This window comes from Anopheles moucheti, chromosome 2 (assembly GCF_943734755.1).
Source record: "Anopheles moucheti chromosome 2, idAnoMoucSN_F20_07, whole genome shotgun sequence".
Classification (NCBI taxonomy): Eukaryota; Metazoa; Arthropoda; class Insecta; order Diptera; family Culicidae; genus Anopheles; species Anopheles moucheti.
Window position 1 is genome coordinate 56,996,400 of NC_069140.1, and position 26,336 is coordinate 57,022,735.

General features: G+C 43.7%; 2 protein-coding genes across 2 annotated transcripts in view; both read left to right on the plus strand.

The window, feature by feature from the left end:
* Positions 1–26,336, plus strand: part of LOC128310805 (uncharacterized) — a 49,954-nt gene that overhangs the window by 4,736 nt on the left and 18,882 nt on the right. The window lies entirely within an intron of this gene.
* LOC128310806 (uncharacterized) lies at positions 19,192–20,439 on the plus strand. Its single transcript, XM_053047527.1, has 2 exons — positions 19,192–19,415; positions 19,481–20,439. The coding sequence occupies exons 1-2, from the start codon at positions 19,320–19,322 to the stop codon at positions 20,381–20,383; spliced, it is 999 nt and encodes a 332-aa protein (XP_052903487.1). The 5' UTR covers positions 19,192–19,319; the 3' UTR covers positions 20,384–20,439.

Here is a 26,336-nt window from a genome sequence, read left to right on the forward strand (position 1 = left end):
CCATTTAAATAGACATCAATTTTGTACTGACGGATCCTCATCAGAGCACAGCATTTTTGGCGTATACAACACACTATCCGAAGCACACTACAAATTACGCCAACCGTGCTCGGTGTACGTAAAGCGCTGTTCATTTAGAATTCGGGCAGACAATTTAACGTTTAGCAGCGCCACCAGTGGTGCTATATGGAACTTTTTGACATTTATGTGTTGGTATTGGAGTACTCATTCAAGTAGTGCAATAGTTTTGGCAAGTCCGTGCAAGTTTACAGTTGCTTTTGACCATGGAACTAGAACGTCGTAAATTAATTGTGCACACCCACTTAGAAAATCCAACTTGATCCGGGAGAAAAATGGCCAAATTCATGAAAATCGCCGCATCTACAGTTGGATGTGTATTACAACGGTTTCGAAAGTGTCAAAGTACTACTAGAAAGGTTCAACAAAATCGTCGATCAGGAACAGTGGGTCGTAAGGTGAACGGGAAGGTGTTGAAGACGCTGAAAGCTTACCCTGGACTTTCCGATGGGGATGTTGCAAAAAATACGGTGCCAGCACCGTCAAAAGAATCCGGTTAAGAGCAGGCTACCGCTCTTTCCGTGCATCAAACAACCCAACAGAACCCTGAAGCAAAATTTAATCGCAAAAACACGCGCCCAAAAATTGAATGACCAGGTTTTGACGAGGTACACGGGTTGCATTCTCATGGATGACGAAACGTACATGAAAATGGATTTCAGACAGGTTACTGGCCAGAAATTGTATGTTGCCACAGCTCGGTGTGATGTCCCCGATAGATATAAGTCCGATATTGCCGACAAATTTGCCGGGAAATTGATGGTATGGCAAGCCATCTGCAACTGTGGCCTCAAGACAGGGGTTTTCATAACCAATAAATCTATTAAATCAACAGTTTACAAAGAGCAGTGTCTGGAATAGTGTGTTTTGCCTTTCATCAAGGCTCACAATGGCCCAATTAAGTTCTGGCCAGATTTGGGAAGCCGTCCCTACAGTCGGGATGTAGTATTGTGTATTGTACCATTGTACACTAATAACAATGTGAACGTCATCGGCAAGCATTTGAACTAGAGATGTGCACGCTGAGTAAGAGTGAGTGAGTGATTTGAAACCTTCGAGGGAGTGAAAGAGTATAAATCAGCACGAAGAGTTTTTATGACTCCTTAAACCACTCTTTTGTGCCTATACTCACTCTCACTCTCTGTGCCGACTAGAAACTCACACAGGAGTGAGTATAACTGTTTTTATCACTCTTTGGATTATAATCACTCTGCAAGAGTGAGTAAAAGAGTATTATCACTCTTTTGAGATTGTAAACGCTGATGATGAGAGAGCAAACGTGTTTTGTCACTCTCTTTGGATTTTAATGCCCGCCAGGGGATTTCGGGTTAGCAAGAAAGAGTAAAATGTGTTGTTTCTCTTGTTGGATTGTAAACATTGAGTAAAATAGGAAGAGTGTAAAAGAGAGTGACAGTGTTTTATTATTCGTTTTGGAATGAAATCGATGAATAGGAGTAAGTAAAAGTGTTTTATCACTCCTTTTGGATTCAAATAATTCAGTAGGTGTGATTATATATTAAAAATTTGAGCAGAGAGATTTGAGAGATAGCAAGATTTTTTTTCGTTCACTTTGATACCGAAAACCGGAAATAATAGTCGTATTCCAAATCGTTATGAATTTAACCAGGAATTCATACTTGTAAAATTAAATTATACTTCATTAATTTTAACAGTCCTTGGTAAAAAACAGTTTGAATGAAATTATATTTTTACTCTGGTTTACAATAATCAATCTTGATGGATTTATTAGCAAAGCTAGCGGAAAAATACATGCACAAAAAATATGCTGATATTAAAAAAATTATATTAAAAATTTATAAAGAATAATTAATCACACCTACAGAATTATTTGAATCCAAAAGGAATGATAAAACACTTTTACTTACTCCTATTCATCGATTTCATTCCAAAACGAATAATAAAACACTGTCACTCTCTTTTACACTCTTCCTATTTTACTCAATGTTTACAATCCAACAAGAGAGGCAACACATTTTACTCTCTCTTACTAACCCGAAATCCCCTGGCGGGCATTAAAATCCAAAGAGAGTGACAAAACACGTTTGCTCTCTCATCATCAGCGTTTACAATCTCAAAAGAGTGATAATACTCTTTTACTCACTCTTGCAGAGTGATTATAATCCAAAGAGTGATAAAAACAGTTATACTCACTCCTGTGTGAGTTTCTAGTCGGCACAGAGAGTGAGAGTGAGTATAGGCACAAAAGAGTGGTAAAAACATTAATGCAGTGTAATACTTTTAATGAATCTCAAAAGAGTGAGTAAAGGTTTCAAATCTTTAAACCCACTCTTTGACTCTGTTTCAAATCTTTGAAAAGAGTGATTATTCTCATCTCTAATTTGAACCCACCGAACTGTCCAGAAATCTGGCCGATAGAACAATATTGGGCGTTAATGAAAAGAAAATTGAAAAAGACAGGCAAAACCACCAAAACAGCCATAACAGGCATAATAGTGGAAAAAATAGCTGCTGAAGTTGCTAAATCGGTTGTGCGGCAGCTGATGGGAAGCACCAAAAGAAAAGTCCGTGTTTTCATCCGTTCATCAAAATTATAATTTTTTGCTTATTTTAGTAAAAAAGCAAATAAAAAAACCTTTCATTTCATGTGAAAATTATACTTCTATATTAAAGGATGGTCCTTTTACAGCTTGTGATGTGTGACCGATTTCTAAATGAACAGCATTTTAGCGGAGCTCGCCGCAATCTTTTACGCCTTACTAATTATAAGTGCTAGCCCTCCGGACGAATATTTTATTTTTTCCTGGCCTGGCCGTTCCTGAAGAAATAAAAAAAAAAGATTAACTCTAAAAAAAAGTTAGCAAACGTTGGGACGAAATATGTGTTCAATCTAAAATTACACTGCCCACCCAGGTCAGGTTTAAGAAAGGGCCAGCAATGGTTTCTTTTTCCTATTCTTTATCTGCATTACCACGGAGTCAGTCCTGCGCACGGGAGATTGTTCCGGGTGGGATTTTGGACCGGTCCTATCGTGTGAGGACCAATATACTACCGTCCCCCCAGAACAAAGGTTTTAAACCTCCAAAATTCGCTCGTCATTCAATGGAGTATCTAATGAATTGCATTTAATTCGATCTGATTGGTTAGCATTCGCAGGAATACGGACGGGAGCATATCGCGATAATTTTTACATTGTAAAGCTATTCTACATTATCCTTTTGTTATCCGCATGGCATGGCGTACCGTCACGTATCGGCACGGCCATCCCCCCTGGATACGGTCGATGGAAAATCAGTTTGAATGGGTGCCGGGAAATATTCGATTATCTTTCACCACGGGTAAAAATGTCGACCTCAAAAAAAAAGGGTCACCTTTGTGATTGTAGCATCCGCAACTGATCCACTTAGATTCACTATTTGTACAACCTTACCTTTCACCCAGATCCTTGGCACGCACGCATTCTGGAGCACCTTTCGCTATGCGCAACCCTCCCCGATAAGCTTCGAAGTTCAAACCTTCAACCTTGCGCGCGACGAAGAGCATCCGATAGCGGATCGGCTTGAGAATGGAGTCGCATTTCTTTCACTTTTGTAAGATGAAATAAGAAGAAACAGGCAATCTTGCACCAAATTCGGCCTCTTCGCATTGTGGTTCGCATTGGCGGAAAAATACAGTCATTCTGATGCTGGCATTTTCTTTTTGCTACAATCTTTTCCCCACCAAAAAAAAAACCAAAAAAAAAAAATGCCCCGATGGACCCATCCGGTTTGGATTGTGAAGCAGTCCCGGTTGACTGGTTTGGAATTGGCATCTCGGCACAAAAGAAAAAAAAAAACTCCAGAACTCCGGATGCCTTGGATGCGAGAAAGCTGTAAGAACAAACAAATTCCTGCTCTTCTTTTCTGCCATCACGAACGCATTTGCGCCATTCCGTTATCAGATGCTGACGGGGTCGCGTTTCCCTTTTGCCGTGAACAAAACATCCTGGGACCACTTTAGACTTTCTTGCTTGTTCCGCTTGCTTTTTTTTGTGCCGTTCTTGTTGTAGTGCTGAGTACACACTCGGCCTTCGTGCCGCCGCTGCTGATAACGGTTTGAGCGCTGGTTAGAGCGCGCCGACCAGTGCGGAAAAATCGCACCCGAAGGGCGACTGCCTTCCGGCGCGCCAGTCCTGCGGAAAAGCTGCAGTAATTTTGACATTACAAGTCCCGCGAGGCCATTTTCATTTCACAAACTGCTCTAGTAGGAAACGCACAAATGATGAACAAATCAGGGAAGTGGAAAGTGAAGAGAGCTAATGTGAAAAAGCGTGGAGTGTATTATGCTGAAATAACTGCCGAATGGTACCGAAAAGGTTTGGCGCATTATCTATGCTCATTGAAGTTTGTTAAGATACGAATTGTTCACTGATAATAGATTGTAAAACAAGTATTGTAAAGCAGTAGAAATACAGTGACTTTTATTTAATTTAAAAGAAATAGAATTTAAAAGTTTATTCAAAGCTTGTTTGGCAAATGTTTTTTTTTGTTCGCTTTCCAAATAAATATACAGGCAGTCCCTAAGATTCGCGGTAGTTGTAAGTTTGTAGAGCAAAATCTCAGGAAAAAGGTGAAAAATTGGTCGACAATTCCTTCCTTTGTCATATAAAATATTTGTGTTTCATTTATTTTAATGCATACTTGCAAAAAGTCGTCTGGTTTGCTGAATGAATTAAGTAACTATGTTAAGTCTACTATGTAACTTTGAAGTTGAAACGATTTGTTCGACCCGGATTCGATCTGCGCGGATTTTCCCGAGCAACATCGGTCCGCTATAATAGCATATCTCGTGGACTGCCTGTATTAGAATATGTGTTGGTTTTTTTCGGTGGTTTTTTTGTTTGTTTATTTTTGTTTTCACTCGACCACCAACAACAAATGATTCAATTAATTCAGTAACGAAACTGCGAGGGACGAATGGAGTTTTTTAAATCAACGAAATTAAACAGCTTTTTCCTCTGCTTTCTTCTGGGTTGGGTTGACTCACCCGAACACGAAGACTCCCGGTCCCAGCAAATAACGTTAGTCCTTGGCAATGTTTGATTTTTGGAATGGACAAACAAAATGACTGTCCCCACGATCGTTCCAAAAAGGGCAATGAATGACTTTTGGGCCAGCCCGTAGTAAGTCACCTAACCTATTATTACAAACTTTACCAGCACGCAGGACACGGTATGCGGACGAAATAGAAGTCGTGGCAAGTCAGGAAATGAAATACGGAAACCATTTGGGAGAGTATTTTCTTTTCAAAACAATAACAAATCCGCTAAGGAAACAAAACGAAGGCATGAAAAATAGCGCAAAGACGACAGTTGCCATATGGCAGGACTAGCGTATTGTACCTTAAGGAACTCTCGGTGTATATTGATGAGGAGATGTGATATATATGGAAAAAAAAGATCGGTTTGATGTCCCAACCCAGAGTTGGATTCCGCAGCAAGGACCTTTTTCGTTGCTGTTGTAGGCGTTGTTTACCTGGGTAGTATTTCCCCAAGCTAATGAAGCATTCAGTTGACCATTTATTATCACCCAAGGCTTACCCTACCCTGGGGTACTTACCCTTTATGCTCGAGACCGCGATGTGAGCACATTTCCATCCAAATTCTACACCTACAGCACCGTACAGGTTTCCGAGTTGGGGTTTTTCCCCCAACATGCCTTGCCATTACTTTTGGCAGTAGAATTTCCTCTTGAGTGTGTTGAAATTGCGTCCCACTTAAGTTTGGAGCTAATTTGATCAACGATGTTCAAACGAAAATGCCTTCAAAGGTTCCAAAAATACAGTCACAAAAGCAAACGAAGCGGCGTACCGTGGCCAATCCGACGGACGGCAGAATGGTAATCATATTTTAGAAATTAATGTGATAATTTTAATGAAATAATTTACCTCCTCCCGGCGTCAGCTTCGTTCCTTCCACGGCGCATTTTCAGCACATTTGCGCCTCGGCTCGTTTTTCAGCGAAGAACGAGAGCTCGCTCACCGGAGCGTGGAAAACTCGCCCGCATCGTCTTTATTTGAGAAGCCAAATTGTATCGGGATGTGGCATTTGCCACAGAAGTTTCTTATCCCCCATGGCCGGGCCGGGTGATTAACGGACCGGCCATATTTACGCGAGGTCATCAATTTCGGTCTACCGGGGTCCGTCTTGGTGGTGGCCGGGATGTAGTTGGTCGGAGGTTTTCTCCCGCAAAACCCCCCTCCCCCCGTAAATGTGTGTTGTTTGCCCAGGCTCTTAGGGCGCAATAAACACTGATAAGTGGAGATCGCGCTGGATATCAATTTTCCCCCCATTTTCGGGTCCGCGCCGTTGCTGCCGTCCGCTGGCTGGGGGCACATGTGCGCCGGAGGCACGCTATACGATAACGCTTTCCAACGTAACCGAACCTTCCGCAACATTCCGGTTTTCTTTTCGGTGCTGTACTCTGTTCGACCCGCCGTGTCCCCGTGTACATAATATTTTTTTATTGGAGCGTATCGCATTGCCAAGACGAAATTTGCGAACGACAGCCAACGATGGACCATGGATGGGGCTGGTGCTAGTAAGCGAGCGAACGAGCTGCGGCGTGGTAAATTCAGTTGATGATGGTTTATGGTACATACGTTGCCGGAAATCCTGCGTACACAAAGAGACGATTTTTATAGAACCCGTGTACGGCAACGGCGGGGTCGAAAACAATCTTGGGTCGCGGCGGAAAAACGGTGAACGCGGTGCCGGAGAATGCCGCCGGAAGCTTATCTTCCCCGCTGGTTGGATTCACTGGTAATGGAATGGAACGTGTCTGCAGGCAATGGCAAACCGGAGCCATACCGGAGTCATCTCGTAAAGTGCACGATAGCCATGGCAACGCATCACACACACGCTGGGGGTTACGTACGGTTCGTGCTGGAAAGGAAGAAAAAGAAAATCATTTTTCCAGCTTAGAGAGAAAAACGGGATCCGGTGCGCACACATATTTATTGCAGTGCGGAAAGTGTTTGTCCCCAAATAGACGTTGTTTAAAATTGCATTTTCTGCGAAGACGTATCATTTCCTATCATTTCCACCGAGCTTGTGGAGTGTACACGCGCCGTACACGCGCGTACATCGTTTTCACGCTCCACGTGTGAATGCCGTGTTCCACGAGAGCTCACGTGTGTCGCATGATGCAGCAGGTTTCTTCTGGTCTTACCTGTGAAACATCCCGGCAAAGTTCGCCATCATCGTGAACCCGAAGTGTTCGAGGTGTCAAGTGGGCGCTATTCAATCGGTTTCGCAATGCCCTTTGGAAGATAGTGGCTTTGGCCGCCCTTTTTTTTTTTTGGCCGGAGAATGTCAATTAAATTGCTAGCACGAGTTCGATCCACACGCGAGAAATTGAACGTGTCACTGCGGAATTGAACAAGAAGAGAAAAAAAACGCACAAGCTGTGCCATAACCATGAATCCTTTCGGCGATGCCGTCGTGTTAAAGCAGTGTCCGGGAGGATTACATTTCATCGCCGTTCAAAACGATGGAAATTGTCATCAGCAACTGGAAAAGTTTCACAACCCCTGGCCCCCAATTCTACGTCGACACCTCGTTTTGCACAGACAGTTGCTGACCGCGCGCTGGTTGGGAAAAGTTTTTCTATAATTTCCCCCCCCATCAAAGACAACCGATAAGCCGCACTCCATGCGAGTGAAGCGTATTTATTTATAGTTTCCAAACGGGGCCAAGAAAAACAGCCCACAGTTAATAGTGAACAGCAGCGCTTCCTCGGAGCGACACATTCCATGCTGCCACAGTTGGACATTTGTCTTGTTCGGTCACCATCAAATGGGAGACAAGTTTGGCGTCCGGGTGTCCTAGGGTGCTTTTGTTACATTCATTCATTCATACACACACACGCAGTTTATGGGAATAGCAATATGAACCCTTTTTTAAGTGGGGCTGGCGCCTAGTTGCTTTGTGAAAGGATGATCCGATGCGTGGTCACTGTGTGATGGGAAAATAATGAAACCCGGAGAGATGGAGCGGCGTTGTGGAAGGAAAGGATTCGAGATAAGCCACGTTTACAGTGCTAGCCCCGAGGCATGATAAAACCATTATGATGTACGCTTACAAGAACCATACCAGCTAGTAGTAGGAATATTACATGTGTTCACATTGGACAGTGGCAAATTTAGACATTGCAACATTGCATACCTCCAGGCGCAATAAAGTTTATGATTATATTCGTTTTCACTGTTTTTACAATACATCAGAATACTAGAAATATACTTCAAAAATGGTATTTTTCGAAACTAATTTGATCACAAGCAATCAAACTGTAAGGGGAAAACATTTAATAAGTGACACGAATATGGGCGCCAGATCATGTTTTCACGAAACTCATCCTATGCCATGTTTCCGTAGTTATTAAATCCCATTATTGAATGTACCACGTCCTCTGTCGCATAGCTTCATTTTTGCCAGCGGCGCGCTTAGTACGGTCCGAGATATGCACATCGGTTTCGATGCAAAGGCAGTACGCCTTGGTGAATTTCCCATTGGGCTGTTATTGTGGGGGAAATGAGTCGAGGGACACATAAAAATTTATGTTTCATAAAACTCCATCCTGTCGAACGATTCCGGTTGAGGTGGACGCAGTATGCGATGCGGACATGGTAATCGTTCGTGGAAGGTACGATGGCCATGTACTGATTTGTATGGAAAAAAAATGCAACTAAGTCAATTCATTCCTCTCCAGGATGTCCCATGTGCCTGTCAAGTAGTAGTAGCGAGCACGATTACTGACATGCCGGTCAGATTTTAATTAAGCAAGGATCGGATTGCTTTAAGCTTCGAATTGGTTTTTCGACAATGCTATGCAATCGAATCGAGTCCTGTTTCGCATTCCAAAGAGCCGAGGTTAGCATTTGCCAGCTGGCTGGTTCGGATTGTGGTTTTTAGTTGGAACAATGCGAGTAGATGGGTGCTTTTGTTGAAAGTGATGTATAGCAAACCCTCCATACATCATAACACATTTATGCGTTAACATATTTCTGTCGAACATTTTAGGAATGTATGAAGAACGATATGACGTCCAGAACCAGACATACAAAAGGGATGTGGCGCAACATAGCCTAGACTGCTCCATTATCAGACATTGGCAATTTTGCAACGTTGTGTACGTTGAATATTGACATCTGAATACGACGCCACGCATTCAGCAGATTCTTCAACTGGTCATTTGACTGTCGCTGGTTGGGTTTTGTCTGTAACGCACCGACGTCACGAAGGCCAACGTCGGTCGTCGAGCAACGGAATAATGAAAACGGGCACGAGTTTCTGCTCCATCAACTCGACGCGCTTGACGTGTATCCTGCCAGTGGATGCCGGTTTGCTCTTCTCGTTTCGGGTGATAACGAGCGCACGAAACGTCACCGGGTGGTAAGCCTTTGAGAAAGTTGTTGGACTGTTGGCCTCATGGTTGGGATACTTCATTAACGTAACACGGTAGTACTCTTTGCCTTTGGGAGCCCTGTCTTGATCCCTAATAACCGTTTTTCTGCCGGATCGGGCCCAACCCGCACACGATGCGTCTTCGGCGTGGTGCGGTGCTATGAATTATTCATGGGCCAAGGATAAGATTGCCGGTGGTGGTGGTGGTGAGGCCACCAGAACCGCAGTCCTCGCCGGGGTTCTCGACCTTGGCAAAACGTCCTGTCACGAAGAACTGTTTCGATGAGCGCTTCGATCGGTTTCGAGTAGCCGGGGAATCCTTTTCGAGTGGGTGCCTTTTACGTCGACAAGAAGCACTTCTTGGGCAGAATGGAACGGGCATATAACCGCTAGCAGCGTCTGAAAGCGCTTGAGGCTGGCTCTCAGTTACACTAAGATGTTGCTGGCGAAAAGATACTAATGCTTAAGCCGCTCGCAGGACAGTTGTGAAAAGTTTTTCGTCGAAGTTTGAAGAAAATTTGTGATAAATTTATTCATGAATAGACACTGCGCCAAAGTTTGTGAATATGTGGCAAATTTGTTTACTTGTTTATCAAAAAAAGTTACACTGTGATGTAAAGTCGCAAATGTTCATAAATATACTTTTTTATCTTTATTGTTGAACATTCGTGTTTCATACGTTAAAAATCACTGCATACCATGTACGATCACTTGTTTTTCTCATTCAAAAATGAAAAACAATCATGGACATGGATATTCATGCAAATAACATACAAAATTGGCTTTCACGTTTCATGTATCTCGTATAGTTTTTTGCTAGTTTCATACGTATCGTTGACCTGATTTCTGTACATTGGATTTAATATTTGTTTTTTTTGCATTTTAAAAACGTTGCATTGGAGCATGAAAATTCTGGCAGCATCTCATATTCTGTGTTGGGTTTTTTGTTTCGTATTTCTCCTGCAGGATTTTATTTTTCCCGATTTGCTTTCCGGGTTTGCAACATTGTTTTTGACAAATAAATAACCTTTGGAAGTTTTAGTACAATGTAGCTCAAATGTCGAATGTTTAACGAACTTTCAAAATAAGATACTAACGAATGTCACATATTTCATTTTCACACACAACTCTTTGCAGTCTTATCGGTAGATAAACTAATGAAAGAAGCAGTTAGAGAACTACGTAAAAATGCTCGGTAACATTTGGTTATTATCTGAGTATTTTATTTGCATAGCGCGCATTTTCAACGGCAATTGTGAATATACCATTTTTCCGCCACATACAAAGAACTTTATGGAGACATTATTTATTACTGTTGGTGTGTGTTACCCTACGTTGTGTTTTTTTTTCCTTGTAATAAAATCCAAACTCCTTCCGTTGATTTCTGGTTTTGCCTTTATTTTCAAATATTTTGAAACTTCAATCTGTTATAGGTGTGATCCTCTCTAGATGTGGTTACTAACTGATTTCTTTTCCTTCTCTTCCTTTGCTCTATGGTTACTTGATTAAAATCTTATTTGTCCTTGAACTTTCCTTTTCCTGTTTTCACATATGGATCGAATTCTTCACTCTCTCTCTGCTTTAAATGAAAACTATTGTATTTCCAACAATTACAATGCTAACAATTGCATTCTTCACGCTGTTTTGCCGCTAATTTACATCAAACCATGTTTTTTCCAACATTTCACCGTGAATGGTTTTTTATGCTCCCGACACGATATGCCCAGTTCTCCCGGGCACCAGTTGTGGTTTCGTGTCCTGTCGCCTGCTTCCATCCCCGGCTCGGGAGCAATAATGGCTAAGTGAAATTAGTTTCCCCCTGGAGCCGGTCATAAAATATCAATCAAGTTCTCGTTGATGGAAAGCTACCGGATGAGAGACGCGGAGCGAGATATTCGTCTTGCCGTTCGCCGTTCTAGAAGGCACGCGAATAAAAAAGCACTTTTACTGAATTTGTCGTAGTAATTGGTTTAGTGGAAGCAGTGCGCGTCTTAGCTCATGTTATTCCGATTGATTCCACCGCCTTCCAGCTGTGCCGAACGAATGAAAAACCCCGGAACATTAGCGCAACACTTAAGAACCGAACAAATGGCTGAAAAAGAGTGAAAACAAATACATTAAAGAGTTTTTAAACTTTTCCAACTGTATATTATTGCACGTTTTTTGTTTTTGCTGAAAATAAATAATAACAGTAATGCAAACTTTTCCCTTTAAACTTATTGAAAGATATTGTTTGCAATTAGTTGCACTTCCGGTGGTAAATAGATTTTTGAAACATTTTTTTATTCATACATACAAATACAGAAATTACGAGTTATGTTGAGTTTATTATCTAAACCGTACAAGTGATGTTGATACAACCAGTAGTCCTTCTATGATAGCAGGATTTTTTTTTCCTTCCATATCCGGCTTTATTTCATTTCAACCTATCGTTCATGGCTGGGAACGGTTGAAAAACGGAAGGATCTCCAAACGGCAGCTCTCGTGTAGAGTGCCTGAAGAGTGCTTTGTCAGACTTGGAATTGGATGAAAAAGATGAAAGCAAATCGTAAAGCAGGGTGAGTCAAGTGCACTCACCCACCGGCGTCCTCTAAAAAAAAAAAAACGGACCGGCAGAAGGTGTTCGGATGGATCGGAAGCAATTCACGTGCAAGGCACCACCAAGTCAGAAATAACAAGCACATTTTCCCGCCGGTTGGTTGCCGGTTTCGGTACAGGATACGCGTACAGTAAGCATCGGAAAATAACACCATGGCAGCGATCGGTGTACTTTAGGATGCTGCTTCATTTGAAAAGAGATATTATTATGCTACTATTACGTACCTCATTCAATTTAAACCCCCGCTCCGGGCAACGCGATTCGCCCGGAAACCTTTAACAAGGGCTCCACTGTACAGATCGGGATGGCGGGATGCTACGCAAGCTCCGAGTACGTAAATATGGGAAAATGTGATAAACCCATGTAGAGAGTTTTGCTTTCCGGTGGCTCGATTCGGGCATAAATCTCGCATAAAATTGGTGAACCATAATTCAGGTGGGGAGATGTTGCCACAGCACTAAACATCATCCGGCAATCCTTACGCCATGCGTACAGAAGATACACAGCATTCGTTTAAAATTAGTGACGCATCGTTGCAGGGCTGTGCTTTTTTAACCTTGACTACAAAACAGGGGATGTTGCATTATAGTGGCTTTACTTGTGGTTGTTGTGACACTGATTTCGGTGATGATTCTTTGAACGATCAAAATGCATGAAGCCTGCCAAACGTGTGGCGCGGCACACATTTTGAAAATCTTGACCGCCGAACCCATTTCCCGGAAAAAAAACATTCCATCTGCTTTCCCAACGTTTACAACGTGCCATAAATCATTTGCAGCGCTCAATCAAGCCGTTAGAAAGGTTAAACAGGTTCCGTTCTGCAAACAGAAGAAACGTTACACTGTGCGCGTTACCACTGTTCCGTGCCGTCCTTGCGAACGATTGAGTTTGCTCTCACCCGAAGATCCGTGCGCCAATCACAGTCACGTACTGGAAGTGGGACGAAACTTAATTACACTCATTGCATTAAATACGTTGCACAAGTGTCGGTAGTAGTGACTGTGATGGGGTTTCAATCTGCCTGCTTACAAGCACTTAACTAACGAGCAGTTGTGCATGCGAATCGTCCGTGGAGTGGAGTTGCGGCCTGGTGGCCGTAATCTCAGACGTACGATGCACTTGGTCCCGTTTTACTGTTACTGGTACTGCAAACGGATGGTAGAACTCTCCTGTAAAGTTCAACTGCCAACGAAGATGGCATTCTTTCCCTCATTCTGCGAGATCCAATGCTGGTGAACAGCATCTGAGGACGTTACATTGATTTGTTACGTTGGTAGATTTATTTCTCTTTCCCCCATTTTGTCGATATGATTTCTGCTCCAGAAAACGATGCTGCCACATACAGCTAGCACGGTGGTTCTTTCAAATGGAATTGGGGGTTACGTACGGTCTCATAAATTCTTGACAAGCAATTACAAATTTCTCATCTGTTCTCTGGCACTGCTTTGACTCTTCATCTACTAATAGTAGAGTCTATGGGTATGCAATGCATGGTTGAATTCCGAAACGTAAATAGTAACCTTTCTATTTGCGGTGTTGTCACAATCTCGTTGTAAATGTAAAATAAAACTTCATCAAATTTGAATATTTTCCTCACTTTCTTGAACAAGACATTTACCCGAGAAATGAGATTCCAACGTACCATCTTTATTCCTGCTCCCCATAAAGTAATTAATTAGCGGCAGTACGGTGCTTGCGATACAATATATTGATTAACATTCAACAAACGATTATTCACGGCAGTATCATCTGTTAGCTACCAAACATTATTAAAGCATCAGTGAACAATTATCTACCTTTGGAGCATTGTTTTATGTTTACGATGCGACAAACAGCAATCTCTTTATCGCTACCCATTAACAATGATCATTATCGTCGTTTGCACCTGCGTCTGTGTGCGAACTGGGCAGCTTCGGGTGTATGTGTGACGCTCAGAACATTATCGTCCTGTGTACATTGTTCTTTTTATTGTGGCATTATGACTTTCGCGCTTTTCTTCCTTCATGTGCGTGGAATTGAGGTTAGCGCGTTGAGGTAACAACCGGGAAGCTTTCTTTGCCTTCACCGCCAACGCTTGTTAATTGGTGTGTTAGGTGGCGTTTCCGTTGGTCTGCTAATGCCAGCCGGCAATCATTCTACCGTACCTTTGGTAAACCACAAATCTGTCTCCATTTCGTTCGCCATTCGCTGAACGCCACGTTTGTTGGTTCACGTGTCGCGCGCGCACTCGCACCAGTCGGAGATGGGGGCGACAACATTGATGTTAATCTATCGCAAATCGGAACATAATCCGGAACCCGTGGGAGTTGCGAAAGCTTTACACTAGGACGAGCACGTACGCCGAAGTCCCGCTCCGTGCCAGCTAATATGTTTACGGAATGCGAATGATTGAAAATGTTCGCATTTTATTACGCATCGGCTAATGCTGAAGAGGCTGAAGAAACGGGCAGCAACACTCAAGCAAGATTAGGCTCATCGCGTAAAAATTGAACTAGCGTGTGCGTGATGCTGTTCGCACTTTGCGTACAACTCATCAAAAGCGCATTATCGGTATTAGATTGCCCCGGGCGGCTGTCGCGTTTAATTAAATGTCACAGTGCCGCCACTTCGCCGTTGTCTGCTGGGCGAGTAGGTTGACGCTCAGGGAGAGAGCGAGCGAGTGATGCTTTATTACGCCAGACTCGGGCCAGAATACTAGAAAGCGATTAGTTCGATGAAAGCGATTCTATTGACATGGAGCATTGTGATTGACAGGGCGCAAGGGACACAAATGAGTTGGGATATTTATCAGCATAAAACAGTCATTTCATTTGGCATGGATAGCATTTTCCGATTGCAGCTGGTATGTTGGAGCAGCAGAATGGTTTTGGTAAATATAGGGGAGCACGGGGCAAAATAGGCACCCGCTATTTTACTATGAAGATACGATAAAATCACTGACTCATTCATTGTAGGGTGTTATCAACAGCACGTAAGCTTGATAGCTCGATATAAAGTTATGGCAAATCAAGAACAATATTTACTAAGTATTAGCTGTCAAACAATGCTCTTTTTACCACTTAGACCATAAGCTTAAATTTATGTTTCATAAGGGTTGTGTTGAGTTGAGTTAATGTTCTACCGGGTATTTTTTTAAAGATATGATATTTCCATACAATTGGTGAAATAAAAGTAGGATTAAATTGATGTACATTTTTATAATAATAGCAAATATAATCAAGTGTTGCGGTCGGGGCAAAATGGCCAGTTTTTTGTCAGATGTCTTTAGATAAGGCTATGGTGCCGTGTTAATTCAATGAATAGGAGTATCTTTCCATTGAAGAAGTTAAAATCAATTGTTATATTGAAGTAACCAATAAAGTTAGGATTATGTTTATGATTAAACAAATGGCATAAACGCTGACCAATTAATTATTTCCGTAATTTAAAAAAAAACAATATGTTTTATTTTTTACAGCAAACATGTCACATGTGGCACAATTTCTGCGACCATTACCTAAGATCTCTTGTTATGGCCCATATTGAACAATTGGTTTCACATTTCATTTGTTGAATGTGATTAGTGTCATGTGAAACATTGACTTTTATTTTGTTGAGAGCTTAATAATTAAATAGTAATATAATTTTAATCCATATCTAAAGAGTAAAAGCATAGAACCATGTAAACATATTTGAATCACAACATATTTGATCACAACATAGTTGTGCTTAGAGGTAAATTCTAATAAATATTCATGACTTTGCTTAGCATGTCTATATTGCCCCACATTCCCGTACCCAAATTTAATCGCATTTTCTAATACCATCGAAATCAAATCACTCCGTTCCACGTTGTAATGTAATTATCGTAATGTAATAGGAAACGGTACTATTTGCCTAAAGTTAGGGACGAATGTTACTATTGACAGGTTTAGCACTGGAGGTTTGTTTTATTATATTGTTCTGGGTAATGTAAGTAGTGCAGTAAATTAATTGTTGAAATTATCACATACTGATAAACCGCCCGGTTTACGGCCGTCTGCTTAAGAACAAGTTCATTGCTGTCCCGCATAATGTTTAGATTTTCTTCGGTAATGGAAGCTCCTATGCTCCATCCATCCAATGCGGCCTCCTTATCGCATTGTCCCTCTATTCCCCATCTTTCGTGCTCAAGCACCAGCTATGTTGCGTGAATACATTACCCGTATACCTAGATTTAAAGCTCGCGATACGCCGTTAGTACCCGGCCCGACCACTTTCGTTTTCTTTCCGTTAAGCTTCGCGCCTACTTGGCGACGATGTGCCGTGTGCGTCTTTGTGCTGTCAGCCCCGATGGCTTCCGACACCCCGCAACAATGAATGGAAAACCAAGCGAGTGATGTAAAGTGTGTGGGCAGGCGCTTTCCTCGCTACACAAAGAGGGAGTGGAATCTTATACGATTTCATCCGTTGCTTCCCTGCTGGCGAGTGATGTTGGCCAAAGGCAGCAATAAAGTGAATGTAAGCGAGAAGAATTAATGGTATCTTCTTTTCTTTCGTTTTCTTTGCCCGTGCTCCATACGAACCCTCTTCAGCTTCACAGTTCAAAGGTTATGATGCTCCAGTCGAGCAGTTGCAATGCACAGAACCGTACCGTGACCCCGACTGACACACTCAACCTATCCGACAGCTTCGTGCGGCAAACGCCATCCTCTGTCTGCCATCTGTAGGTTAGGCACTATTCCCGTTCGAAGACTTTGTCGTCCATGTCTAGCGGGAGCAATAAATTGATACCGTAGAATTACAATGAAACGCAGATTGCAGTGTCCGTTTGGCCGGGTGTGATGGTCTATCTCATTGAGATTCCTGACAGCAAAAGATCCCGGAACGGTTAAGAGTGGCCACATTACTAATTGGTAGGATTCTCGAATGGCTTCTTGCGGTGTTCACTTCGGGGACACTTTCTTTCGGTTTTGGATGGAAGCCTTTCCAAGAACGCGGGACCCGACGTCTTTTTCCATGGTGGACTATTATACACCTCTGCAGATGGGACCCGGTGTAAAGAAGCATTTTTATGGCGCATACGGAACGAGCTACCGGGAACAAGAATAGTTGTCCACGGTATGCCATAGCGTGTGACATGTAAGGAAGGGCCTCTGCTGCAAGTAATGCGGAACAACCAGTTCGACTGATCCGACACGATGGGTTCACGGGAACGTGTTTCGCTTATTAATGGCCGTGTCTTACGAGCGGTTGGGGCATCCGTCGTTACCGCCGGACGCTTAAGCTGTGAAATCGCTTTCCCTCCATCCGTGATCGGTGCTCCCGTTCGGCAGGACAAAACCCTCCGTAACCGTACCGGTAAACGAAAGCACGTGGAAACACAAACATCATCGAGCCGTCGTATCGTTAGCATAACAATTTGATGGAATCCCTTCGTTACAGCGACGTGCGATGGTTTATTGAAACAGAAGCCGCCTGGTGCTGTTTTTCATTTATTTTCGGCTGTTTAAGGAAGCACAAACACCTCGCAACGATGCGAGCTTACGCGGGTGATAATTTGCGTAACTCGACATCACCCATCGCAGTGCCATCTTTCTGGTGCGCTAGGGGAACCCAAGCTTGGAAAGAGCTTTGCATAAGCACCAGATTTACTGTACTCGGGACGCCCGGGGTGAAATCATAATTACATCCCTTGGAAATGTGCATAAATTGTGAATTGTGTAGTATTAAGCACATCTTTCCAACGGCGGAACAAGCTCATTAGAAGCCTTGCCCGTGCCGTGTGTTGATTCAGCATCGAGAGATCCTTCATTCGCAGGAGGCGTGATCCGATTCGCAGGAGTAGCTGCTTATGCATCCGAGGGGACTCATGTCTCGCTTTCCATTTGCATTAGATTATAAAGTTTGTGTATGGAGTGGTTAATGTGGATGCGTCTACCGGGTTCTCCATCAGACCATTAGCGAAACTCGCACGGTAAATGCCTGTCGTAGAAATGATAAATCAACGCTTACTCTGCGCGTGTACGAGGTCACGTTCCCATGCAGGCCGATTAGGAACGCTCTCCGGAGAGTTCTTGCTTGTCAAATAAATTCTCCACTCAGTCAGAGGTGAACCGTGGCACTAGCTGCTGTCTACCAATAGGACATAAGCGATGCCAAGCATCCTGAACGGCATTTTGCCCACGCCATTTCCCGGAGGGGCCACCTCATAAATCAAAACATTTCTGCATAAATTATTCCCATCCCGAAAGCTCCTTCACTGCCGTCACGCCGCACTGTGTGTAATGCCGTAGGATGGCGCTCCGGATCTCGCGTCCTCAGGACAGGCGGCCGGAAATTGAATTGTTCAGTTCGATTCGATGTAATTGGATTCTTGAAGCTGAACTTTCTGCACCGCTCCAGTGTCACCTTTTTGGCACGATGTGCACACAGAGCTTCGGGCTTTGTTTCCGATTTCGTCGGTGTTTTCTTTTCCGAGGACACCGAACCTTACGCAATGATGCCAAATCTACCCACGCGGTTAACGACACAGACAATGTGACAAATCAAAACTCGGAACGAGGCTCGCTACTCATTGAGTACACCACGGCACGGCATCACCCCACGACAAGGGGAGGGGGCTGCCTGGAGTGGAGCCATGTTGTGCCAAATGGGAAATAAATTCCGAGCGCGTATCGAAAACAAGCGGCACCTTCGTTGCGGTCGGTCGTGATGGCAGCTTCATTTTGCGGTGACAGTTGAAATTGTTTCCGTCGGTTTGTTGGTTTTTCCCGTCGGCCAGGAGCTTCCGCCTCGCCGGGTTGGCTGTCGATAAACCAACGCACAAACCACCAAACCAGCCTGTTGCTGTGCGGTGGGCAATAAAGTTATCCCGGTACGGTACAACACGATACGCGCGTTTGATGGGGATGGGTTTGCAAGCGTTTGGCAAGCTAATGGTGGGGGTTCGATTAAAATGTCAATACACAGGCTGGACGTTGCCGTGGATGCGGACGCAACGCATCGCCAACACGGTGAGTAACTATTTGCGCAGTTGTCGCCGTGTGCACAATAGTTAGCGGAGAAAGAAGGAAGAGACAACGGTGGACGGCACGCTATGGTTTGTTCGTACTAAGTGATCATTGAAGTTGTTGACGTTGACCCGAGGACACTGGTGGTTAGTACACCGCGACTCGAACACGTCCGTCTATCAGGATATCTAAACATTGTTGAAGAATACCTCTCGGAGCTGCGTGTTCTTTGATCAGAGTATATCAGGAAATGAGATACGGAACAGACTGGGTGATACCGGCGCTAGCTCTAGCATCCCTGGTGTTACCGCGAGTGACAGCTGTCAAACACGTTGACATATTTCAGGTTAGAAAATTGGTTGCTTTGTTCGGTGGAGTTTTCACGAGAAGTACAAGGTGTAACATTTGCAGCAATTTAACGATGGGAGCTATCAGGAAAAGCAAAAATCCATCCGTGAACCGCTGGACGAATCGGACGAGGACGACATCCGAACCGAGCAGCCGATGAGCTGCGTCGAGGATGTGCTGCCCACCGATCCGCTAGAACTGCACGAAAAGCTAGAAAACGAGACGGACCGTCCGCGTGTGCCAGTGCAAAACATTCCGCAACCAAATCTGAGCGAGCTGTTCGGTAAGCTGAAGTCGGGTTTCTTCAGCGTCAACCTCTTCCAGATCGGTCAACACGTTCGCGGTGTACTCGCTGGCATAAAGGATGGCATGCAAGCATACGTCGTTGACACCGTTGCCAAATTTGAGCACCGCCGCCATCAGACGATGAATGCCGTGAAGCGGAAGGTGGACGAGATAAACGGGCAGATCCGCAACTACTTCCAGAACGAGTTTGTGGAGTACCGGGATGTTTGTCTGCCGGACGAGAACCGTTGCATGCAGCTGCTGCACACCCAGATCGACCAGTACGAGCACCGGCTGCGGACGAACGTGGACGAATGCCACGACAAACTAGCGGAACATTTGGCCAAACAACGGCGCGAGATAGACGAGGCGCAACAGCTGCTGAACGGACCTTACAGCAAGATGGACAATTGTCTCAACCGAGATGCCGGCTTCGGTCGCAGTTTTCTTGCCTGCACTGGTGGTGCCGTGGCGAACCTAGCCAAACTGACCACGGATACGATGCAATCGTTCGCCAATAGGATGACACACCTGTCCGGTGTGTTCACACAGCGCGTGAACAAGTTCGAAAAGTGCGTCGTCCATCGACGCCAGCTGATGAAGCAGAACGAGCGTGAGGTGTCACAAAAGATGAAGAATTGCTTCAGGAAGCAACAGTCGCAACCGGAAGCCTTCTTCTGACCGTTCCTGGGTTGAACAAGCTAAGCTGATCCAATAAAGTTACGGCACATGGATAGGTACCGATTCCGAAAGCAATCCACATCTTAAAAGGAAATGTTCCACTTTCAACAGGAAGCTTATCTTTACGTGGCTTCCGTTCACGGGATGGTGCGTCAACCTTGCTCGTTGCCGTCTTTATCAGTAGGCAACCATCGTTCCAGGTACATAAATCTCACCAACATGTGCCATTGAACAGTGAACAGCTAGCTGACATGTGCATCGCGTGGAAAACTGGAAGCCAGAAAAGGTGAACGCTTTGACGCGCCCGGCCGTCTTCATCATGCCATGCTGTGATGTATTGTAGCTCTTTTTTGCACGTTAATCTCCCCGAGTTGACAGGAGATATCTGGTGTTTGTGACTCGATTTGCATCATGTCGACAGATGAACCTCACGGAATGTGTCGAAACAGCTAAGGGAGCTAATCATCCCTTGTCCCTATTCTGGTAGTTACAAAACTTCAAGCTTATGCGGACGTGTATAGGGAGGTAGAGTGGAAATAAGCTTAATCGTTATGTGAACAACAGCTTCTGAGCTTCTTGACAAGTGTTCGGGGCGATGTGTTCAACAAGAAGTTCGAGAGAAACTTACATTTAATACTAAAGGAGGCAAAGCTTTAGTGCGGAATTGTTGTTTGCCTTAGCAATGTGATAAAACATTGCTCATTCAACGGAATTTTAAATATTCATTTCCAATCTTCTCATTTGCCATTATTCGTTCGAAACTCGGCAATTCGTAGAAGTGGACCGCCAAAAATCTGTTCCCTGTTCGCAGAGCGCAAGCAAACAAACCAACACGGCGAAGTTCTATTGACACAGTGCTAACAGCACGAGAGCTTTGCACAAATGAAACGCGTATTTTGCACATTTCATGCACTGCACGCTGCAAGCACGTGTGCAATGGTAAATAAACCACGCCTGAACTTCAAGCAACAGACTGCGCTACCGCTACGAAAGCCCACCTGCATAGAGGCGTAGATCTGGGAACTGCCGCCATCATGCAAAAGGAAGGGGAGTAGTTTGTAAGATTGAAATTAAAATTTAATTCCCGGCATTTCCGCCCAAACTCGTCTTGCGATACGTTCAACACTGAATCGTTTTCTTCCCACGAATCTTCGTTCTATTTATTTCTACGAATGGACTGTCGGAGACACACAGAAAACAAGCAGTATGCGAAACACCCTTAAGGATGGCGCAAGGATTCGGTAACTGTGGGAGAAAGGAAAGTAAAAGTTTCCTTCTTCCCTGCCGGTGGCCAAATTAAGTGCAGGAAGTGAGTAGATTGCTTTCTGGCCCGTTTACTCTTTTCTCCCTGTTTTCGTATGCAATTGTGGATTGGGTTTTTTTTTTCATTGCCGCTGTTGTAGCCCTGTTTTGAACGGCATTTATGCAGAGTTTTAAACCCCTGAACATCAGCTCCACTTGGCATCCCTCCCTGCTGCACGGTGGTAACGTACCTTCAGGCTGCGTACTCATTTTAAAAGCATCGTGTTCTTATTTAAAACTTCGTACAGAACACTTCTCGCTAGTCGCGAACACTCTCCGCCATATGCCCTGATTCTCCTGTCAAGAGCTGTGCAGCAATTCGCCCCTACCGCTGTTGGGGCTTTTCACCCCCATGCCCTTTCGGTTCATTACGGTTACTGAGGCGCAGCGCAAGTCGAGAGCCCATCGTGAAAACAAGCCCACGGTATGTGAAGCATTTTGCGCGCTAAAAGTATGTTTATTTGCAAACATGCCGGCACCATATCCTGCGAATCACCATCCCAAGATTCCTCGAGAGAGACTCTAGAAACGATTCGAGAACTAGCGGGTAATTGTGAAAGAAAGGACTGGAGGACGGCGTCAGTGTGAGATGATGGATGAGCAGCAATTTCTCATGGGGCTCATGGTTTTTCCACACCTTTGGGCTGCCCACCTTCTTCCTTTTTACTGCTACTTTCAATGAACAAGCGTCCACCGACGACTCACACGAGGGCGATATTATACTGGATAAATATAGCCCTACTTCGTTTCGTTTCTTACACAAAAGCAGACGAAAGCGTTGGAGTTTTCCGAAAGTACTAAAGGTAAAGGGAAGAATAGTATTAGTGCTGTTATGGTAGTACAACGTATCAAAGAGGGGTTGCACCTACGTGCTTTAGGCAAATATTTTACAAGCGCGCAAATAAATTTGTCATGGGAATTCCACTCGCTTTTGATGTTGACTTTCCGTACCAAACGGTGGGAACCCGGTTTTAGGTCGTACGCACCACGCACCGAACTATAGGGCTTCCTTAACCTTAACCCTGATCGTTTCTCATCCGAACGCATCTTATCCGGACGCTCAATTACACTCACCACCACCAGTAAAAGTTGTCTAAAGGATCTTTTCAACCGTCTCAGTTGTTTTTATGTAGGCGGAAGGACACTACATTTGCATTCATAATACTGCTCGTGAAATCTACGGACCACCGGGGCACCGACAGGAACCGTTGAAGCAATCAAACAAGAAGCAATTTAGAATACGCTTCTTCAATTCGCTCTTCTATCGGTCTTGGCGTATGTGTTTTCGGCATAATATCGGAGCAAAACTTTCTCCGGCAGCTTGTAAATATTTGATGATAATCCTTCATCAGGTTGTTCTTGTGAGAGATAATCTTTTACTCGCTCGGAAGTTTGATAATCATTGTTGAGCAGCTGAAAAAAAAGGTTATACCGCACGGAAAGTTTTCTCCCCGGCGAGAAAAAGTTTAAAATAAGCCGTATTAATGTTGCATCTTAAAGTTTGCTTGAGTTATCCGAGTATTGAGTATATCCTTTACTTTAGAGACTAATCAGGACCTTCATACATCTGAAAGCTCGTCAGTGGAAGGTGAATAGATGGTGCTTGAAACATAAAATCTACGTAAAGTAATCAACTGTAACAATTTCAGCAAGAAAGTTCGTCTTACGTACTGCCAACTCAAAAAAGGGTGATTCAACTCTTGTCCCCATTCTCCATGCTGTCAAAATCCCTAATGCACTACCGTTCCCAGTTGGAACGAGCACGACCTAAAGTACTCTGGCAGGACTGGAGGGATTTCTACCTTCTGGTAATTAACCACAGACCGGCAGGGCGTCCGTACCCAGCCGTCATGTCGAATGAGCAAGCCCACCGACATAACTGATTGTGACAACTAAATTGGAGTTCTCGCTCGTCGTTAGAGAAAACTAACAATCAATTCCCTCGACCACATCGTAGAACTTCGATAAAGAAAACCTCACTTCCAGCCTCCGCCACTTCTGCCCTGGCACTCGGGCTTGCCGGTGGAAACGATCAAAGTCCTAGCGTTCTTTATCCTTCCTGTTCCGCTTCCGATTGCAAACCGTCTCTCCGTGATGCTCAGCAAGCTAAACTAATATTCTTGCTATTGAAAGAGAACCGTTCTTTCATACCGCAGGGGCGGGCAACTTTTAATAATGTTGTCTTTTGTGAGTGTGTGTGTGTGGACATTTTCTGCCTCCCTGCATGCTTTTCCACTCCTTGACACAGTTGGTGCTCCACTTTCTACTACCAAAGCTCTCGTTCTTGTGTGTGTTTGGTTCGCTGTTTTTCCCACAGGCTGCCATCTATCTTAAGTCGGGTCATTCCGGAAGCCCGCAATCAACGTTGTTTCTGGGTTGGTTTTCTCTTTCTTGTCCTATTAATTTTTTTTCGCATTTGCGGTTTTCCCTTTACTGGTGGCGGTTGTGAACTTTTACCAAAGTCATAAAATGGAGTACAATCAGTAGGGATCAAGCCCGGGACGCTGATTGTGCGCTCATATCCGATGTCACTTTTTATTGGCGATTTTCGTTCTGCCCTGTGCAGATTATCGGTACGAGGAAGGAAGTTTTCAACATCATAAACTACCGGCACGAACACACCAAGTGGTAGCATTAAAGAGCATTTCAATGGTGGAAACAGGATATCTTGTTAGCAAATGAGTTATGCGCAATTAGCATATTCCTATTCATGATGGAATCAATCCATCCAGCAATTCAGCAACAAAGTATTGAAATTTTTAAATTGCTTTAATAAACGAAATTATACAACGATGGCAAGGCATAATTAGTTCTCTTAATTTTGTAGTCCCCTTGTCAATCCGCGACATTCCAATTTAATTACATATCCAAACATATGTAAGAAACCTCCAACGTTGATGCGTTTCACTATGCATCGATAATGTGACACCCGATTCCTTAAAGCAGGGGTCGGCACTCCTTTCACGAATAGGGCCAGATAGTAGAAACATCTTTGAAGTTGCGGGCCAGATATTCCAAACGATTTTTTTGGGAACATATGAAGTAAGTAAAACCATTTTATAACTGTATCGGTTCTGCTGATACACAAACGTTTTTTTTTTCAAAATTATTACTGCAAACTGTTCGCAGTCCATTTCAAAATATTTCATGCGTTTTTGTAATTCTTTTTTGCTGAATTGTGAAAAAACGCTGCTTCTCAGTCGGATTTAACAAAGTGTGAAGCACACACATACACTGATAATCGATCAAACCCACTGCTGTCAATTTTTGTTTCATTTTTCTAAAGAACAAATGTCAAATCATTAGGGAAAAGCCCACTTAGTTATTTACTTTACCCACTTTGGGATTTAGAAATCATGGACAAAACTCTGTCATCCTCGACCACTGGTCACATGGTTACACAACGTTACATTATGGACATCAGGTTTCGATTTGTGCGTAGAACAACTCTAGAAAATAACTGCCTTCATAATGCCTATGCTTTATTGACTTCGCGTAGAAGGAACTTTAGTAAACCGACCAAGAAAAAAAGATGACCAAAGAAATTTTGTTTAAAAATCTACACAAATATTACACAGCTGATATAAATGATCAATCACTAATATACATTATCAGTATCGTGGTGAAGAGATCTTGTGAGGTGTGTGAGGTGTTTCAAAATTTTCTATCGGGCAGGATAAAATCTATTAGCCGGATTTGGCCTGTGGGTCGCACTTTGCCGACCCCTGCTGTTACACGCCGTGCTTCTTCGGCAGATCACGCGAAGGACTGATCCTTTTGCTGAAGACTCAGTGCGACGGTAACGGAGTTTTACCCGTTACCGCTCAGTTACGTTAAGTCGTCCCGCTTACCAGACCTTCCCGCTAGTTGCTCCTTATCCAATGCTTGGAAAGCCTATTCAGACAGAAGGGGGTGAGGTGCCGAAAACCAGAGCTCTGATAAATGAAACCCTCACTGTTCGCTGTTTCTACTTCAATCGATTTACAAAAACTGCTTTATTGAACAATTGCTCCTGCTTATATAGCCATTTTAAAAAATGTCATAGCTTCCTTAAACTGTTTTACTGCGGTTTACAATGTTACATTTTCGTATGGTTACTTCGATTCAAAATTCCAAAACGCAACACCTGCCCTAAAACAACCAAGCGTACAGCTTCTGTGAAGACGATCGGAGCGGTTTACCGTGAAGTTTTAAGTTTTAAGTACCTTTTGTCTAATGTTTGAATTTTGGTATGCTTGGTACACTAAAGCCAACTGTCGGTCGGTGTGAATTCCACACCCATTGAAGAAAAACGACACTGCACGGTAAAAAGTAAAAGTTTTCCTTCCATTACCGCGTGTGCGTGTCGTCTGTCTACAAACTGCAAACAAAAACATCCATTTTCGTACAAAGCACGGCGTATCGCACCGATCGTTCGAAAGAGTGCTTTGACCGGTGTCTTGCGGACGGACTCGTACACCCCCGTTGTAACGGTCGGCCGGATTTGCCATAATCCGATTACGGAAAGCCTAGCGGGAAAATGGATGCACGGACTCCCGTGCGCTGATGATCGATGATTAACGCAATGGCATAGCCATGTGTGAACCGTAACCGTGCCTTACCGTTTTGCCGATGGTGGAATTGTACGCTTGGATAACCCAACGTCGGCGAT